At 42.3% G+C, this 19,564-nt stretch overlaps 1 protein-coding gene and 2 long non-coding RNA genes across 7 annotated transcripts; 1 reads left to right on the plus strand and 2 right to left on the minus strand.

Moving 5' to 3' along the window:
• Positions 1–1,176: 1,176 nt before the first annotated feature.
• LOC111978049 (monocarboxylate transporter 9) lies at positions 1,177–18,077 on the minus strand. 3 transcript variants are annotated; one of them, XM_024007823.2, is made up of 6 exons: positions 17,804–18,077; positions 16,184–16,428; positions 5,308–5,451; positions 4,292–4,387; positions 3,101–3,958; positions 1,177–2,814 (listed from the first exon to the last, which is right to left on the minus strand). In XM_024007823.2, exons 2-6 carry the CDS (start codon positions 16,386–16,388, stop codon positions 2,630–2,632), a joined length of 1,488 nt encoding a protein of 495 aa, XP_023863591.1. In that variant the 5' UTR covers positions 16,389–16,428; positions 17,804–18,077; the 3' UTR covers positions 1,177–2,629. The 3 variants fall into 3 exon arrangements, with proteins under 3 accessions (XP_023863591.1, XP_023863588.1, XP_023863589.1); XM_024007820.2 differs by lacking the exon at positions 17,804–18,077 and adding an exon at positions 17,239–17,585; XM_024007821.2 differs by lacking the exon at positions 17,804–18,077 and adding an exon at positions 16,612–16,686.
• On the minus strand, positions 11,451–12,363 carry LOC139029160 (uncharacterized). Its single transcript, XR_011481445.1, has 3 exons — positions 12,276–12,363; positions 11,659–11,751; positions 11,451–11,530 (listed from the first exon to the last, which is right to left on the minus strand). It is a non-coding gene; the product is annotated as an uncharacterized lncRNA (long non-coding RNA).
• LOC111978050 (uncharacterized) lies at positions 12,294–14,319 on the plus strand. Of its 3 annotated transcripts, none has more exons than XR_002879103.2 (7): positions 12,294–12,382; positions 12,488–12,538; positions 12,872–12,988; positions 13,100–13,154; positions 13,229–13,302; positions 13,404–13,443; positions 13,719–14,319. It is a non-coding gene; the product is annotated as an uncharacterized lncRNA (long non-coding RNA). The 3 variants fall into 3 exon arrangements; XR_002879102.2 differs by having other exon boundaries at positions 12,927–12,988; XR_002879105.2 differs by having other exon boundaries at positions 12,317–12,399.
• Positions 18,078–19,564: the final 1,487 nt, after the last annotated feature.

Below are 19,564 nucleotides of genomic sequence, written 5' to 3' on the forward strand. Positions count from 1 at the left end.
TGGGCAAGAAACATATTGTTTTGAATAAAATCAAACATATTGTTTTGAATAAAATCAAACATATTGTTTTGAATAAAATCAAACATATTGTTTTGAATAAAATCAATTACAGAAGTAACATGCTATCACAGTTGACCTCAGGTCCTCCTTTTCATCTTAGCCTCTCCTTCTCAAACTGAATAGAGTACCACAGTATGAGTTATAATACCCATAAAATCTAGCGGTCAAACAAGGAAATGGTCCCAATTGTTTCTCTACAATACAAGTGAAGATATGATAAAGGTCACCTGGTCCCAGAGAGATTTACGTGGTTATCAAAACGTCACGCCAGGGTAAATCTACACAAAACACAGCCCTTATGTTGAGTGTTTCTAAAATTCCCTATGGGAAAAAAGAATGGTGGAAAAGCGATTGGAACCATTTCCCTGTTTGACCGCTAGGTTTTATGGGTATTATGACACCACCACTGTGTGGCTCTATAGAACATAGGCTATAGGCTAGTCCATGAGCAAGATAGTGCAGTATTTRTTACTAGGCCTAAAAAATATTTTGGGGAAGAAGCTGTTGACTCTCCTACTGAACTGCCGCCATAGGCCTACACAGCACAGCCATTGGTTAGGCAGCACACAAAAATGTTCTTTGATCAGCAAGAGCAGAGCAGGCCGGGGCTCAGGGTTGGAATAGCCACTGCTCTGTGTAATGCAACCTAGTTGTATTTACACKAMCCCAGCAAGAAATATTACTTTGCTCTGTGCTTCTCCGAGCACGCACTTTAAAGCCTATATATAGATCATTTGAATGAGATCACATTAAATATCCTATAGGCACATATGATATTGCGTGCCCAGCGGAGAATCAGAGATGAGGGACGGCATTGGGCACACCTCAATATATAGCCTAATAACCCTTGTCTAAAATGTAAAAGCATGACCCTCCCCCATTTCCCTCCAGGCAACCATTCTGTACATGTCGGTCCATCCCTAGGAGAATGTTGCACTGCCAAAGGACTGAATTAGGTCAAACTTTCCAAGGAGTGTCTAGAGTTTACATATGTGCTCACTCTCTAAATAGCACCAAAATGTTCGCCATATGTGCTGAAATCAAGAAGAAAGGTCTTCAATGAATCATATTTTATGTTAGTCAGTCAAGCATTAAAAAACATCTAGAATCACAATATTGAATTTCATTTTCATTTATTGGAACTTTTTTGTTGAAAATAACYAAATAGAAAGAGCGAAATATTGCAAACATAAATACTGTAAAACTGACATTAAAAAAAGAATAAGACAGAGTGGTTCAACATCATATAAAGTGACAGTTCTACTGTTTCTAACCTTTTTGGATCACAGATATTTTGTATTTCATTTCAACCTTGTAAATACTTTTACAAAGAAGCTTGACTAAGAATAAAACAATATCCTAGTAGTCTTAGATTTGAGGAAGAATATAAACTGAAATAGGTTGTGGTTTATTTAACTTTTTTTTTTTTTAAATGGGATCTTCAAGTGACTAACAAAGCAGGTATCACAATTATTATATTTCTTAAAAACATAAAATCATCATGGCAATAATGAATGACATCTTTACACACAATGCATATCTGGGACTCGTTCAGTGCATACTGTATACAAAGTTGCTTATAAACATTGACAGAGTTGAAGAAACGTACAAAATATAGTAATAAAAAAAAAACATAGAAAAACATGCACAGACGCCAAAAACACATTAAAACATTATGAATAGGACCCGCCTGGTGAACAAATGCAGGAAAGGGGTCATGCCACAAAGAACCAACAAACTAGTTTAAGGAACTGGACCATATTCCTGTACAGTCTCTGGTATTTGCACAGCATATTATTCAGCAAGTTCTTAGTCCGGTCAAGACAAAGTGAGGTGTTAAGTACCTCCTTAACTCAAACAAAACAAGTTTGGCCAGTAAAATACAGTACAATGCCAATGAACTTAAAAAGCAAGACTTGTATTCATCAGGCATAACGTGTTGACCGGCATCCACRATCCTGGTGCTTTGGTAAGAAAGGAAAAAAAAGTTTGTGCGGCTAGAATTGAAAAGAGTACATTAAAGTGCATTCCCTCGTTTTTTTCCAATCCCTGTATTTTTTCCAGTAAATAACTGGGAAATTCTTTCGAATTTAAATTTTGCATGGTTATACATTTCAATATGCTGAGATATTTGAACAGCCTTTTGTGTTTTCAACCAACATCTTCACAGGCCATTGTTGGTTTGTATTTCTCCACAGGGTCACCAGAAGAAAATGGCTTTTCCATTTGACCCAAGTAAAGATCCATAAATGTAAAAAAACAGCATTTATTCTAAATAAACAATCTATTGTATTAATTTGTTTAGAAACAATTTTGTTGAATAGGCCTCTTAAAATGAGGCCGTTATTAAAATGTTCAACATAGGCATCCTTCAAAATTCTGTAGTTTAATGTAAGAAGTCTTAAAAACGCAATAAAGATGTATAGAAAAGGCCTACTTCAAAGCTCTTCTCAGGTACACATCTGTGAAATCTGGCACCAGGGATAAAGAAACCTCTTGAAGGGTATAGAGCTTATCAGCAAAAATCGCTGGGAGCACTGGAGAGCAAGGTCAATGTGAAAGTTAGTGTTTAGGCTACAGAGGCAACTTTGTCACAGTTGCTGGTGTACTGAATGTCGGGCCTGTCGATGTCAGCCTTCTTTTTGTCCCAGCAGGGCAGAGCACATAGAAAGAGCGTGACTCCACCCAGGAGCACAGAGCCTCCACTGAAGTAGAAGGCCAGGTCATAGGACTGGGTCCAGTCAAAGAACCACCCTGGAACAGGAAGAAGAGGAGAGAAAAAAAAAAACAATTTCAGCAAAATCTCTCGACAATATATGAGTCAGCAAAAGACTAGCTAACGGCCAACATCCTGAGTTCCACATTCTCACTCACACATTAAGATTACATCAATTGMAAAAATGTTTTGACATATGGAAGAGTGATTCTCTGTAAAAGCATGAATATGAACCTGTACAAGCTCTACCCTAACAACTGTAAATGTGCACCACACACACTCAGCAATGTTGACCAATGGTGTCAGAAGTGGGATCTTTCTTACCAACAACAGGGGGCCCAAGCATGATCCCYAATCCACCGAAGAACATGAGGATCCCATGGGCTTGGGTCAGTTTYTCCAGGCCCACGATCTTGGTAGTGATGTATGACGTTAGGGACCAGTTCCCAGAGAAGAAGCCCACCACAGCTGAGAGGACCTGCAGGCCTACGTAGCTCTTGGAAATGGGGATGAGGAGAAGGGCCGTCCCAGTCCCCAGCAGGGTGAAGGCGTACAGGAACACACTGTTGATCCACCTCATGTCTGCTAGCATGCCCAGGGTCAGCTTGCCCACACCGGTAGTGATGGCTACAATAGAGACCAGGGGGATGATTCTGACCTCGTCGATGAGGCCCTCACTCTGGGCCACGTCCTCCATGAAGAGGACCGGAGGGAAGGCTCCTAGGCTGAACAGGAATATAGCTATGCAGAGGGCCATGAAGTTTCTGTCATGCAGGAAGTCAGCCGTGGAGTGCATGTACTTTGAGTAAGCCTGACGCTTCTTCTTGATAATTTTCACAATGGCTAAACCTGCCATGAATCCCCCTTTGTTGTCAGGCGTGGTGATGTCTTTGGCGTCGATGGTGATCAGGTGATCCTTGACCGCCAGGTTTTTCTCGGCAGTTCCCGGTGTGGTCTTGAGGTCGTCAGCAGGCGGTTTCTTGAAGAGCGGCTCCTTTGTGCGCTCCAGAGCAGCCTTCTGTTTGAGGTAGTAGCCAGGCATGTTCAGGGGCCTCATGAAGCCGGCACAGGCCATGAGGTTGAGGGCCAAGGCCCCGATTATCAACAGACAGCCTTCCAGGCCAAAGAGAACAATCAGCTCATTCTGAGCTGTGGCATAGAGGAACCCTCCCACACTTGTGCCTAAATGAGAGAAGGGAATGATTTAGTGTTGGCATGCCAAGAATAAGCCCTTAGACATTCATTAATATTAATTAAATAAAAGCCTTGCTTAAATGGGACATCATTGCCTAAAGCTACCCTCCCTCAAGGGGACAAACACAGAATGCCCCAGAACTGTGATGTATTACCAGTGTTCTTCTTGTCACCAGTCCACTTCCCTAATCACAAGGCTACAGTGTTTCTAGACTAGAATGTTTACCTTGGCATTCCAAGACTCCCGGCTTCTGAAACATGAAAGAACTGAGCATGGAGACTTGGTGTGAACCCAGTGAGCGAAGAGGGGGGCTGAAGTACCTGTGGTGACTATGCCGAGGGCGAGGCCACGTCTCTTGTCAAAGTACTGACAGGTGATGGTCAATGTGGCAGCATAGACAAGACCGCAGCCAAGACCTGTGGACAACAAAAACAACAGAGGTATTTTCATTAGCACATTTTAGAGGAGCGTGTAGCTACAGTACCTTATTTTTTACCATGTTGAAGAAGACATTTAATGTTCTGAGCAAAGCCTTACACAGTAAACTGTGTACATTAATGTGAAACTGTGGGACTTGTGTAAGACCATCTTAGTCATGTAATAACATACAGTAAATTCACCATGTTTAAAATCTGTTGTTCTGTGATGAATGTTACATATTAACCATACAAATAACTTTTGTTTAGTGTAAAATCACCCCAATGGTAATTTGATCCGCAAAGGATGACTGGGCGGAAAAGTGATGAGAGAATACTGAGCCACACGTGTGGCGTTTACGGGATGGTCTAAAAATAGACACCTTTCTTCAAATATGCATGGCCTCTCTCTCAGGCCAATGCCACAGGCAGTGGCCGTCTATTGGGCTCTTTACCCCTTAGCATGGCACAGCTGTCACTGGGTGTTAGATAATGAGCTGCGATGGGTGCATTCAAACTGTTGGGGGGAGGCATCAGTCACATGGCAATCCGACTCTACCATATCTCTGAATACATCCTACATATATCCTCATCCTACACATACCCTCACAGTGCATGTGTGGTGGAGCATAGACATTAACCTATTTTGAAAAGACATTAACCTATTTTGAATAGACATGAACCTATTCAATTCTTATGTGTCTTATCTATCATTGACTTGTGCTATTGCTTAACTCTGTAATAGTTTTATGTAATGATGATTTGAAAACACAATTCACTTCCAACAAAACCACAGAGTAAACAAGCAACTTCCTATAATTTTTATCACACTTGCAAGGCTAATCCTATATCTAATAGTGGATCACACAAACCACAGACTTGCTTCAGCAGAACAAGACCATCACGAGCTTCTCACTTACCGACGACAATCCCGTAAGAGAAGATGAGGAACTGGACGTTTGGGGCGAAGGCGCTGAGCATCAGGCCCCCTGCCACCATGACCCCACTGAAGATGCTCACAGGGCGCGCCCCAAAGTTATCCACACAGGCACTGCAGACAGGACCTGGGGGAGAAAATAGGGTAGAGAGGAAGTGCGAATTCAGTGTGTGTGTGTGTGTGTGTGTGTGGGAGAGTTGAGGGTACATTGTTGAATAGACTCAGTGAGTTAGGGAGTAGCAAAAATGAGATGACGACACACAAAAAAGACGCATGATGGAATTAATATGGTGCATTCAGGATACACGTGGTGTTAGAAAATATGCCTTTCCTAAACAATACAAAAGCAGCAAAAAGGAAAGTGATACCGGTCAAGGTGTACCGTACATGTTGGGCTATTTCATGGCAGGAAAACGTGATGTATCAACTTTAACCATGTGACATGGTCCCCTTTTCTGCCCTGATATTATTTTGACCTTATCGCTCCCTATATAGGACAGTGTTCGTCTCTGTTCCAAAGTCTCTATCATAGGCATTTGTTGGCTAGTCTTGTGACCCTATTCGTTCTCCTCATGTTTACAACGAGGTCCCCTTAAGCCTGAAAGCGGCACTAGCTAGTTATTAGACACCTGAGCAGAGGTAAAGGGTCAGGGAAAAGGACAGCCTGGGATGCTCGTTCGTCGTCATCCTCACACCATATCGAATTTAAAAGCACACCGAGTTACAGAAATATATCTTACAGTGCCTTCAGAAAGTATTCGCGCCCCCTTACTTTTTCCACATTTTGTTGTTTTACAAAGTAGGAATAAAATATATTTGTAATTTCTTTGTCAACGATCTACACAAAATACTCAAATGTCAAAGTGGAAGAAATGTAAAAAAAAAAAAAAATCATAAAAAATAACTAATATCTCGATTAGATAAGAGTCAATACATGTTAGAATCACGTTTGGCAGCGATTACAGCTGTGACTTTCTGGGTAAGTCTAATAGCTTTGCACACCTGGATTTTACAATACTTGCATTATTCTTTTTTAATTGTTCAAGCTCTGTCAAGTTCGTTGTTGATCATTGGTAGATTTWAAAAAAAGTATTGCCATAGATTTTCAAGCCGATTTAAGTCAAAACTGTAACTAGGCCACTCAGAAACATTCAATATCATCTTGGTAAGCAACTCCAGTGTATATTTGGCCTTGTGTTTTAGGTTATTGTCCTGCTGAAAGGTAAATTTGTCTCCCAGTGTCTGGTGGAAAGCAGACTGAACSAGGTTTTCATCTAGGATTTTGCCTGTGCTTAGCTCTATTCCATTTATTTTTATCATAAAAAAAAACTCCAGAGTCCTTGCCGATGACAAGCATACCCATAYCATGATGCWGCCCCCACCATGCTTGAACATATGAAGAGTGGTACTCAGTGATGTGTTGWGTTGGATMTGCCCCAAACATAACTCCGTATTCAGAACATAAAGTTAATATTTTTGCCGCTTTTTTATTTATTTGTTCTATCTCTCAATTTCGTGATATCCAGTTGGTAGTTACAGTCTTGTCCCATTGCTGCAACTCCCGTACGGATTCGGGAGCCAAACATCCTCCGAAACACGACCCTGCCAAGCCAAAGTGTTTCTTGACACACTGCTCGCTTAACTTAGAAGCCAGTCGCACCAATGTGTCGGAGGAAACACCGTCCAACTGGGGACAGTGTCAGCATGCATGCGCCCGGCCCGCCACAGGAGTCGCTAGAACGCAATGGGACAAGGACATCCTGGCCGGCTAAACCCTCCCCTAACACAGACGGCGCTGGGCCAATTGTGCGCCACCTCATGGGTCTCCTGGTCGCGGCCGGCTGCGACACAGCACGAGATCGAACCCGGATCTGCCTTAGACCACTGCGCCACTCCGGAGGCCATTTGCAGTTTTACTTTAGTGCCTTATTGCAAACAGGATGTATGTTTTGGAATATTTTTTATTCTGTACAGCTTCCTTCTTTTCACTGTCAAAGACTCAATCATGGACACTCTTACTGACATTTGTGGCTGCTTCGAGTGATGTATTGTTGTCTCTATCTTGTTGCCTTTGTGCTGTTGTCTGTGCCCAATAATGTTTGTACCATGTTTCGTGCTGCTACCATGTTGTGCTGCTTCCATGTTGTGTTGCTACCATGTTGTGTTGTCATGTGTTACTGCTATACTATATTGTTGTCTTAGGTCTCTCTTTATGTACTGTAGTGTTGTGGTGTCTCTTGTCGTGATGTGTGTTTTGTCCTATTTTTTTTAAATGACTTGCCTAGTTAAAGGTTAAATAAAATAAATAAAATAAAAATCCAAAATGTAATTAATAACTTCAGCATGCTCAAAGGGATATTCAATGTCTGCTTTTTTAAATTGTTACCAATCTACCAATAGGTTCCCTTCTTTGTAATGCATTTGAAAATCTCCCTGGTTTTTGTGGTTTAATTGATGTTTGAAATTCACTGCTCAACTGAGAGACCTTACAGATAATTGTCAGTGTGGGGTACAGAGATGAGCTAGTCATTCAAATATCATGTTAAACACTATTTTGCATACAGAGTGAATCCATGCAACTTATTATGCGAGTTGTTAAGCACATTTGTATTCCATAACTTATTTAAGCTTGCTATAACAAAGGGGTTGACATTTCAGATTTTCATTTTAATAAATTTGTAGAAATGTCAAAAAACATCATTCCACTTTGGCATTATGGGGTATTGTGAGTAGGCCAGTGAGAAAAACATMACATGTAATTCATTTTAAATTCAGGCTGTAACACAACKAAATGTATAAAAAGTCAAGAGGTGTGAATTGTTTCTGAAGGCACTGTATATCCTGATTGATGGCACAAGGGAAATATAGGTCTGGTAAGGACAAATTTGATCCTTCAGTGGACATAAGGGCTTGAGTAAAGTTTTGGGAGACGGTACGGGCCCAGATTCACAGCGGGGAAAAGTTGAAACGTGTGCCCCCCCAGTTTTAGTTTTATGGCCTTATATAAAAATAGCAATAAAGTTCAAATGATTGAGTGACAGGTTGCAGAAAATCTGTATATCCGCTGAGCTGTGTCAGCACAATGGACAGAGTGCGCCGCGGTGTGTATAGGGGGGCTATGGAAAGCCAGTGGGGTGGTTAGGTATGACTCCTTTGGTTTTCCATAAAAAGCGGGGGAAAACGGCTAAGTGAATAACGTGATACGCCCCCGCCAGTAATATTTTATTTTGTTTTATAAGGGCGGGGTCAAGTTTACCATTGAAGCTGCGTTACCCAACTCTGCCTCACCACRACAGAGTTTAGTTAGCCGTAAATGTAACGTTAGTGTTATTATCCTTGGCCTATTTAGCTAGCTCGAACCAGCTATTCTGCCACTGCCACGATGGATAAACCCAAACAAACAAAGCTAAATGAGAAGGGGACACCTTGGCTACTGTGTCAGTGGTTGTTAAAAGTTGTGACAGCATTGCGAAATTCCTCTATGACATGGAACGGACGCGTTCGTACAACACAGAAGTAAGACATGGAGGCTACAGGGCAGCTCCAAGCAATTACGACAACGTTATGTAAGTACAAATCTCCAGCAATAGTGGTGGACAGTATGGAAGGCCAGCAGGACTGAGGATAAGAGACTGGGTGTAAAAGACTGTTCTTGGATGCTGTCAGTGGTGAAATGTACGAACGATTCAACGAACGCAACATCCAACTGGTGGCGGCCCTGTGTCCCCTTGACCCAGAGAGCCATGACTTTCTAGATGTGAAAAAGGTGAAACCACTGCTGGATTTAAGTAAAAGAGATTTGGTGGAAGCTGACTTTAGTGTCGCTCGCCAGTTTTTGCCGACTGAAATCGCCCGCTCCGTCTCCAAAGAGGAAAAATGGACCCTGCTTGATATACTGCAACGACTCTCTGCGTCTCTCTATTCCGACCGTGTTTACTGCACTGACACATGAATTGACTTTTGGGGCGTCCACAGCTATACGTGAACTAATTTTCCACTTTGAAGAAGCATGCTATACCAGAGGAAAGCTCAAATAATCCACTTGGCATTCGAAGGGGATCGATCTTACAAGAAGATTTCGGGGAGAATGGAATGATCGATTATTCAGGAAGTTCCACAGAGCATCAAGGAGGCTGCTACTCTTCTGAAAAGGTAAGAAACAATCTAGCTGATTGCTTTTCATCAAAATATTGGTGGTATAGCCAGTCGCGTCATTTCAGCAAAAACCTAGGGTATAGAATGGCAAAATGACTTCCTTAGCCAGCCTAGGTTAACAACCTTGCTTTTGAGTGTAGGGCGCAGTCCATGGTGCTGATAGAGCGCAGTCCATGGTGCTGATAGAGCGCAGTCCATGGTGCTGATAGAGCGCAGTCCATGGTGCTGATAGAGCGCAATCCATGGTGCTGATAGAGCGCAGTCCATGGTGGCTGATAGAGCGCAGTCCATGGTGCTGATAGAGCGCAGTCCATGGTGCTGATAGAGCGCAGTCCATGGTGCTGATAGAGCGCAGTCCATGGTGCTGATAGAGCGCAGTCCATGGTGCTGATAGAGCGCAGTCCATGGTGCTGATAGAGCGCAGTCCATGGTGCTGATAGAGCGCAGGGGAGATTTCGCGCCAACCTGTCACTTCTTGGTCAAAAGCCGTCAATGGTCTCGGCATTTGAACTTTTAGGTTTATTGTGGTATAGCGTGATATAAGCAGAATTTAATATAATTCCACTGCAATAACCCAAATGACGACCCTGGGTATTGCTACATGTCGGTATGTTTCATCATATAAATATATACATCCTATTATGGTTTTCTTGGCCGCCTATTGGTTTTCGTGGTTGTAAATATAACTATGTATTGGAATTTGATCCACAGAAGTGTATTGTGCCATATCACAACGTGTTGCTTAACTCATGAGCACCATGGTTTTCCATGTTTGAAGCGGGGCCTATAGGCTTATTTGTTTGGCAAGATAGCTGTGCATGACTGCATCTCACTGTAGGCTGTTTTGGTTATTTGGATCTCAATTCACCTTTTGCTTACTGCGTTTGTTTACTGTTAATGTAACTAGCCTAAACATAAATGGTGTCATGCCTTTATCGATCTAATATTTTGTTTACTAGACCTACGTGCTAGTACCGCTGTTATGTTATGCTTTCGTTCGCAGTTGTGTCAGTATTCTAAGCCTAACTAATCAGTAGTTTTGTTTGCATGCATGAATAACTAGGCTACTACTTTCAGCATTTAGTTTGCACTATTTTGGTTAGACCGCTGTGTACACGGCAGCATTCACATAGGCTGTTTGGAATAGGTGAATTACCCTATCTTGTAGCTCATTTACATGACGAAATAGCCTTGCTTTAGTTTGTAGGACGCTGTCCATTGTGCTGATACAATGCAGCGGGGATGAGAAGTCCCTGACTGCAGTGTGCAGTTCCGGGCCGGGCTCAATGTGGGCGGAGTCAGACGCGTTAAACCCGAACCCTTCCCATCTCCTTCAAGGTCACCGAAGTTGAGGTTCAAGTCGAAGGCATCAACGAAAGCGAGTCTTAATCGAACCTAACCTACATGGATAAAAGTAAACCATGGAAGTAAGTGAGACTGTCATTATGCATCATTTACTTTGCAATATTTACGTTATACTAGTGCAGTTGTATATTTTTATATAACCAACCACCGCACCGATGATAGCATAGCGTTAATTAGCACGTGAGCTAGCTAATTAGCAATATTACCCTTTTGCACGTGAGCTAGCTAATTGCTTACAATGAGGGAATTTGGACAAATTTGCCTACTTAAGCAGTAAGCCTAGGTTTACACGTACAGTTATGTAATCGATTTGATCGTTGGTTTTCTGTGTTCAATGTATGCCTTGTTGTGTTTGGCTGGCTGGCGCTAAATGTGTATCGTTGATGCCGACGGCCATAACCTAAGTTACACATAGCGAGTCTACAGAGCCTACACATAGTATATACAATAATTAAATGCCTATTGCTTATTTTATGCCTTTCTAATTATCATTCATTTTATGTCTATGCTTATTTTCTTTGATGTATAGAGACACGTTAGTGTGTTATTGGAGGGTGAGAGTCCCAAAATAAAAAAATGCAGCAGCAGTCAACTTCATCACTGCCCCTAATGCACATATAAGGCTGAACAATATGGTCAACAACCACAAAGGTCATGCTTCAGTGAGACAGAGGTACTATTTATTTCTTAATTTATTGTATATATTTGAAGTTAACGTTTTTTGATTTGCCCAATTTTATTCCCCAGTTACATCAGTGAATTTAATTGTATAACTTGTTACTTTACTGTTATTCCTCTCTTTCAGAGTTTACACTCAAAGTGTGGCTTCAGTTGTAGAAATGTGACACACTTTCATTGTTGCTACTGTACGGCAACAATAATCAACAGAGCACAGTTTCTGAAGCACCTGTGTAAGAAATTGTAATAGATACTGGAAACTTGTTTTAACAACTTCTCAACACAAGCTATACTTGACACAACATGCACCCATCCCCCTCTTTACCCCCACACTTCGTACCCTTAATGATAATAACCACAGACCCACACACACTCCCCTCCCCCATGAARAGGCCCCTGCTAAAATAAAACGCACACGCATTCTGCTCAAGGTTGAGACTCTAAGACAAAGAACTATGTTAAGAGCCAATGGAACGTCGACATCAGGCCCGAACAGGACTACCCACYACCCAGATCGACCAATCAGAAGGCCAGACTACCAGATTCAACCTACGTCATTTACTGCATATATAATCTGCACAATATGTTTAGGGSRCTCTTTTCCGACYATTCCWTACGAGTCAGACAGAACGGGGCCGTGCAGCACGATTTGCCAGATATCTTTACATTGAATAAACTGTCTTACTAAATACCGATCCACCCTGTCCAGTGTCTTGACTTGGTCTCATTTCTCTAGTAACGAATCATCAACACCTGACATACCATCAGCGTCCAGTGGCCCCTCAAGAGCACCCAGAGGCCCTTAAACAGTCCCCAGAGGCCCCTCAAGATCTTGTCCCCTGGACCTTGGAMGACTTTTGGTGTGGATGATGATCATGTTAGATATTTCTTTAAAATTATTACACTGAACTGTACCAARTGATTGTCATTCCTTTATTGAAAATTGTACCTTGTTCACACCACAGGGCCTACCAAAGCAAGGTTTCTCAAACAACTGTGGGGTGTTTGTTTTGATGGTAAGATTCTGGCTATTCAGTATATTAGTCCTATTTTCTGTTATAAACATATGAAACGTTATTATTTCTGTGCTTGCAGCATGCAAAGCACATTTGTTATTGCTCATACGTTTTCTTGTTTATTATTCTTGATACTTTTTGGTACCTATTTTGTACACTACATACACAATTCATACATCAAACTCCTGCAGAGCTGGACGCTGATGTGACATGCTCTGACTTCTTGGGGGGGGGGGGTCTTCTACATCCTYAAATATWTTCCGGGGGGGGGGGTTATTATGAACTTATTGTTATCATAACTATCAAACTGAACAACCTACTCTTAACTTACAGTACACTAGTAGATATCAGATTTTTTGGGATGCCCATCCGATTTTATTTCTCAAAGGAAAACATGCAGCAAATTCGGCGCTGGTGGTGCCTAGTTCTCCTGCAGAACTTTCCAATGCCGTAAGTCTTGAACATTATAAAAATGTTTTGCATCCTTAAAATCACTTGTTTCACTATAGCCAGGCTGACCTGAATATATTTTCATATTGAATGTGTCATTCACTCACTAAGGTCTGAGGAGAGGTTGAAAGATCAAAAAAGGCGGCGAAAACAAAGCGCACTACAGGTAGGTATCATATGATGAGTGGTATAGTCTTAAACCAATGTTTAAAGACTTAAACCCCCCCTACAATATTTCAGGATGATGTTGGAGGCGAGCCCCACCCCCAAGAAATCACAGCATGTTACATCAGCATCCAACTCTGCAGGACCAGGTACTGTATAGGCTATTAGCTAAAGTAAGGTGCATTCTTGTACACACATCCCTAGAGGTTCCCTTACATTACTTAATGACCACAATCTGTTATCTTTCTAGACGATACTGAAAACAAAATGCACTGGGAGCTGTGAACTGGGTATGTAGTCTACTGTGTGTGATGCTGAAGGCTTGATGCGTGGCAAGATATAKTAGTTGTGATGACTTGTTGAGTAGTTATAGATATCACAGAAAACCCCTTTAGTAATAGTGGCTTTTGTTTGCATGAAAGTGGGGTGTAATTTGTCTTGATCACCCAATGAGGCACTATTAATATTTATTCTTCAAGGAAGCAGATGTTCTTCTACGGGACACCCTCGAGGCAGCAAGGTGGTGCGAACGCCAAACATTTAAAGGCACTGTTTACTTCCCTAGTGTAATTGGGATGGACGGGGAAGACCGCTTAAAGAACTACAGTTGTATGATGGCTTGGATGAAGAGGAAAATATTCTCCTTAAGGAACCATTCATGTTCCAGTTACAGAGATTATGAGATGTTCTATGTGGAGGCAGTTGACAACAAGAAAATGACTGTCTTTGCCTCTTGAGCAGGAGTGAAGCCATTTTTTGAGGAGTGGTCAAACCTTGTTTTTGTCTGCTGTGTTAATTGTTTCAATTGTTAATTGTGTTGTTTCGTAAAGATGACGTAGAAGTCACCCGAGTCTCTGATCTCTTTACTGGAGCTGGTATAACTTAATGTACAAAGCACATTCAGCTTGTCATGTCTATATGGTATAGTCTGTCTCCATTCTAATGAAGAAAGTAAATAGCATTATAAATCAGGATAGGTAGTAACTGTGTGTGTATAATAACATTTATCAACAATTTTAACAGTACATGACATAACAAGTCTGTTCACTGCAACAATATCAGTGGCTTGTCTCATAGCATGAAGCAAAAAATGTTACAACATGTTCTGGTACCACTTTGAATAATATGTCTTACGATCTTCAAAAATGAAATGCATTTGTATTCAACGTGTGCCTTGCACAAACGTGTTTGTATTCAGTGTGTGACTGTCAAACCTCAGATGGACAACAAAAAAACAGGTGGGTGGGGTAAAACGTGGGCGGAGTCAAGTGTTTAACTCTGCCCAGCCCAGAACTGCACACTGCAGTCAGGGGTACTTGGCAGAGATAGGTTGACACAATCTGTAGCCTGTCACTTCAAAAGCACTCAATCAATGGTCTGAGTCTCGGCATTCAAACTTTGTTTGTGGTATAGCTCGATACAGGCAGAATTCAATATAAAAATGTTTTGCCCTCTCACCGATTTCAACTGCCCCCTTAGTCACTTTATCCTGGCGTCGGGCCTGAGTCGGTATCACCTCACTAACCCGTAATCTGCTGCCAACTCATTAAAGACTGCTATGATTTCCTAGCATTGTGTCAAGTCAAATGCAGCCCAATCCATTTAGTTTCCAAAGCTATACACCACTGTTTGTATAGGTCCTCGTGTGTCTGATGCACAATGAATTGACTACTTGTTGTAGTACAGTGAATCAGTCAGTCTCTGGATAGAGGAGACAGATGGTGATAAACCTGAGTCTTAAATGTGACCGTCCTTGTTATGCATGTCACTTGTTGTGTGGAGAAATATCGAATTACCGATCAGACAACTGACAACTCAAGGGTGTGTGTAAAGAATAGCCAATCACGTCTTGTTGAACCCCGTCTCCACCTTTCCGTTTCACCACCAGTTAAAACAGCCCACGGTGTAAGGCTGCGTAGCCCAGCTGCCAAGTCCCACACGTGTACTGGGAGCAATCTGTCTATTCATGACATTTCACTGACCTCTGGAAAGGCGACAAAGTGAAGGGAGGCTTAGCCTGGTGGTAAATGTAAACCAAGACTGTGATCTCTGATCTATGAATACAGCTTGCAGACATGCAGTGAACTGAGTCCTCCTGTGTCCCCTGGTCATTCCAAACGAATGAAACTGTTCAAAGCTTTATTATCCTTCCTATTATCATTTTCTCTTTCCCACACACACCCTCTGTATGGTCACAGCTACGTAAGGGCTCCTCCTGCAGGTATGACAGGGCTGACTGTGGGGCGGCAGGTAACCTAGCGTTCAAGAGCATTGGGCCAGTAAACGATAGGTCGCTGGTTCGAATCCCKGAGTCGGTGAGGTGAAAAATCTYACTGTGCCCTTAGTCCCTAATTGCGCCTGTAAGTCGCTCTGGATAAGAGCGTCTGCTAAATTATATAAATGTAAATTACTTATCAACCAATAACCTCAACTGAGTGTTAAGAGCACCAAAGTGCCACCAATATTGCACAGTTTTCTTCATCTACCTAGGACAAGTCAGCACTGCACTTTCACAACTGTTGATATGTACCAGGTAAAATACTTATTTTCCCATCTTATGTGCCACTCTACCCTCCAAACAAGATAACTTGGTTAGATAAAAACGGGTCTGTTACTTTACCCATAATGCCACATAACTGTATGTGTTTATGGAGACATTGGACCATTATTTTGTCTGGTTCTGTATCAGTGACATCATTAGTTATACAACAGCAACAGGTGCATACCAGGTGAGACTCTAAAGGAGACAATGTAGCTGCAACTGTAAAGTGCATAGATAAGTAAATTCAGGTGTAACCACTGACATGCTGTTAAGCATATCAATTCATAGCCATGCCAAGTAAATCAATATGGAATTCTTGAACAGATGTTCAGATACTGAGTTGAATAAATGTATGTTAAAAAATCTACATTTTATAATATACAGAATTCTGCAGTTAAGCACAGTGAGCTCTGTCTTTGGATGAGAGCATTAGCCTATACCTATACAGTATCTAAATKTATAAACAAAGGTGTTTGGAGAATACTCACTGGCTATGAGTCCCACTCCAGAGACCAAGGAGCCGACCCATGCTGTCATGCCTTTCCCCTCCTGGAAGGCGTGGAGCCACTCTGGGTACAGGATGCCCACCGACTGGGGGGAGCCGTAGGCCAGGAACTGGGCCATGAAGCAGGCCACAATGATCACCCATCCCCAACCTCCATCCAGCGCTTTCTTTGAGGTATGAGGACTCATGCTGTCTGCTTGGATCTTACAACTTCAACAGGAAGGGTTCCTGGGGAAAACAGAAAAATTGCAAAAAGTTTTAAAAACAAGCGCAATAGACAAGCAATTGACCAAATGCATGAGAATACAGACTAAATAAATCACATGCAAGTTTGGAAACAGGAATCATGATCAAGGAAGAGATACATGTCATAAGTTGAGTTCTAAAGTAGTAGATAAATTCCAAATGCACACTCATGTCTTGATGTTGATGCTGCTCTTGCCTGGTTGGTCTACCAGGCAGGTCACCTGTTTTACTGTACTTCCTAAACAGAGTGCAACCTTCCCATCCTGCGCTGCCAGTTTTGTGCCCTCGCAGACCACACCTTGGAGGAGGAGAGTTTGGTGTCTGGACTGCCTACTTTAACCTGCCTTTTGTCTATTTCTCCTAAATTCTGGCACGAAACACTGACCTTTTAGAGGCGCACCCTGTTTCCTGTGCTGAAGGAAACATTTTTTATCTTTCATGAATAATTTGTGCCAGAGAGCAAATTGAGCTGTCGGTGCAGTACTGCGGCATCCTCTCTCTCCTAGTTTATAAAAACAAGGAGCGCGACAAAAGTTGCGGATCTATCAATTTCCAACAAACATCATTATATGGAGGAACACCGTGCCAACTACACATAGCTACCTATTTTCTTTATTAAACAATGTTTTTTGCTTGCATTTACGAGATATTCGTTGGCACATAATCACCCATTACATAGCCTACAAAATATATTACGCTGTATTTAGCCATAGCCCTATTATGTTATAATGTTGTGCTATATATAGTAGCCGATTGTTATTTTATTAACACAAGGAAATACATGCGACTTACCTCAACATAAAAAATAACAGCCACAAGCGAAACAACATGCAACTGCAGGATACGTGCGCGTTTGCCTACAGGGAGTTGCCATGAAGGATGGTTGGTATCCCGATAATAACGGTATACAATCGAAATCGAAAAAAATAAATACGACAACACAGGCGGATGCCGAGCGCCCGCTAGGCTATATCTGAGGTCCGGTGAGGCAGACCTGGGTCCCCCAGCAGCATTAGCTACGAGCACAGTATTCGTCTTATAGCCTATAGCTTTGTTGCCGGAGACCAAACCGGTTCAAAGCTGTTTTTGCTGGTCCGGATTTGTGTGCTACCAACGTTGAGGAAACCCTGCTTCCTCTTCATCATGTGCGCCTGTGTGGAGCTAGAGAGCGTACACTACACACTGCCACAGAGTAAACGCAACTGAATACGGATATGTTTTCTTCCATCAATTCAATAATGATAGGCTACATTGTATGCATCGTGATAATAGTGGACATAGGTGGGGTGGGGGACATGTTCTTCAACTGCATGCATAGGCTATCAATTATAAAAGTTAACATTTGCAATTAGCCTACCTGTGATGATCAGAAAGCGCTTCAAATAATTTCAAGTCAAAGCAGATTGAATGTTTCTTCACAAATAGTGGGAAATCACCTTTGAATTTGTAAAAACTAAACGGAGTAATTATTTGTTATCGCAATGAATAATAGCTGTTTCTTTTCTCTTTACAGTGAATACAAGTTTTATATATACACTTTAATCTACACATAATAGACCTACTCTAAACMACAAGTAAATGGATCCTCCGGAGTTAGCGCAGAAGGAAGTTATTTTGCCGGTGATGCTTGAGTGTGAAGTCTGAGCAATATTTACCAGATAGCATTGTTAATATTGCGTCTGGTCCAGTCAGAACTGGTTAGTTGTTGGCAAGTAGCCTAACATCAATTTGCACGGAGCGCGTGTTAATGCTGGAAGCTGATGGTGATCAAGCCTGGGCTCATAGACTTGACGTAACATAGTGAACGTATATCCGGTACACTCAAATGAATATGATCGGTTACATTTGATTTGGTTACATATGACATCGTTACTTCAGGCAAAAACGAAGGTAGGGTGGTTGGTCAGGGTGGAGGGGTGGACTTATAATGTGAACATCAAGTAACCAAGGTTGCAAGTTCAAATCTCACCAAGGGCAACTTTAGCATTTTAGCTAACCCTAACCCTAAACCTTTCAGCTAGCCCTTCCCCTAACCTTAATCCCTAGCCTAGCTAATGTTAGCCAGCTAGCTGTGTTAGCCAGTTAGAATTCATAACATATCAAATCAAATGTATTTATATAGCCCTTCTTACATCAGCTGATATCTCAAAGTGCTGTACAGAAACCTAGCCTAAAACCCCAAACAGCAAGCAATGCAGGTGTAGAAGCACGGTGGCTAGGAAAAACTCCCTAGAAAGGCCAAAACCTAGGAAGAAACCTAGAGAGGAACCAGGCTATGAGGGATGGCCAGTCCTCTTCTGGCTGTGCCGGGTGGAGATTATAACAACATGGCCAAGATGTTCAAATGTTCATAAATGACCAGCATGGTCAAATAATAATAATCACAGTAGTTGTCAAGGGTGCAAAAGTCAGCACATCAGGAGTAAATGTCAGTTGGCTTTTCATAGCCAATCATTAAGAGTATCTCTACCGCTCCTGCTGTCTCTAGAGAGTTGAAAACAGCAGGTCTGGGACAGGTAGCACGTCCGGTGAACAGGTCAGGGTTCCATAGCCGCAGGCAGAACAGTTGAAACTGGAGCAGCAGCACGGCCAGGTAGTCCTGAGGCATGGTCCTAGGGCTCAGGTCCTCCGAGAGAGAGAAAGAAAGAAAGAGAGAAAGAGAGAATTAAGAGAGGCATACTTAATTTCACACAGGACACCGGATAAGACAGGAGAAGTACTCCAGATATAACAGACTGACCCTAGCCCCCCGACACATAAACTACTGCAGCATAAATACTGGAGGCTGAGACAGGAGGGGTCAGGAGACACTGTGGCCCCTTCCGATGATACCCCCGGACAGGGCCAAACAGGCAGGATATAACCCCACCCACTTTGCCAAAGCACAGCCCCCACACCACTAGAGGATATGTTCAACCACCAACTTACCATCCTGAGACAAGGCCGAGTATAGCCCACAAAGATCTGCGCCACGGCACAACCCAAGGGGGGGCGCCAACCCAGACAGGAAGATCACGTCAGTGACCTCAACCTACTCAAGTGACGCACCCCTCCTAGGGACGGCATGGAAGAGCACCAGTAAGCCAGTGACTCAGCCCCTGTAATAGGGTTAGAGGCA

The sequence above is a fragment of the Salvelinus sp. IW2-2015 genome, linkage group LG18 (genome assembly GCF_002910315.2).
Source record: "Salvelinus sp. IW2-2015 linkage group LG18, ASM291031v2, whole genome shotgun sequence".
In the NCBI taxonomy this organism is placed as follows: Eukaryota; Metazoa; Chordata; class Actinopteri; order Salmoniformes; family Salmonidae; genus Salvelinus; species Salvelinus sp. IW2-2015.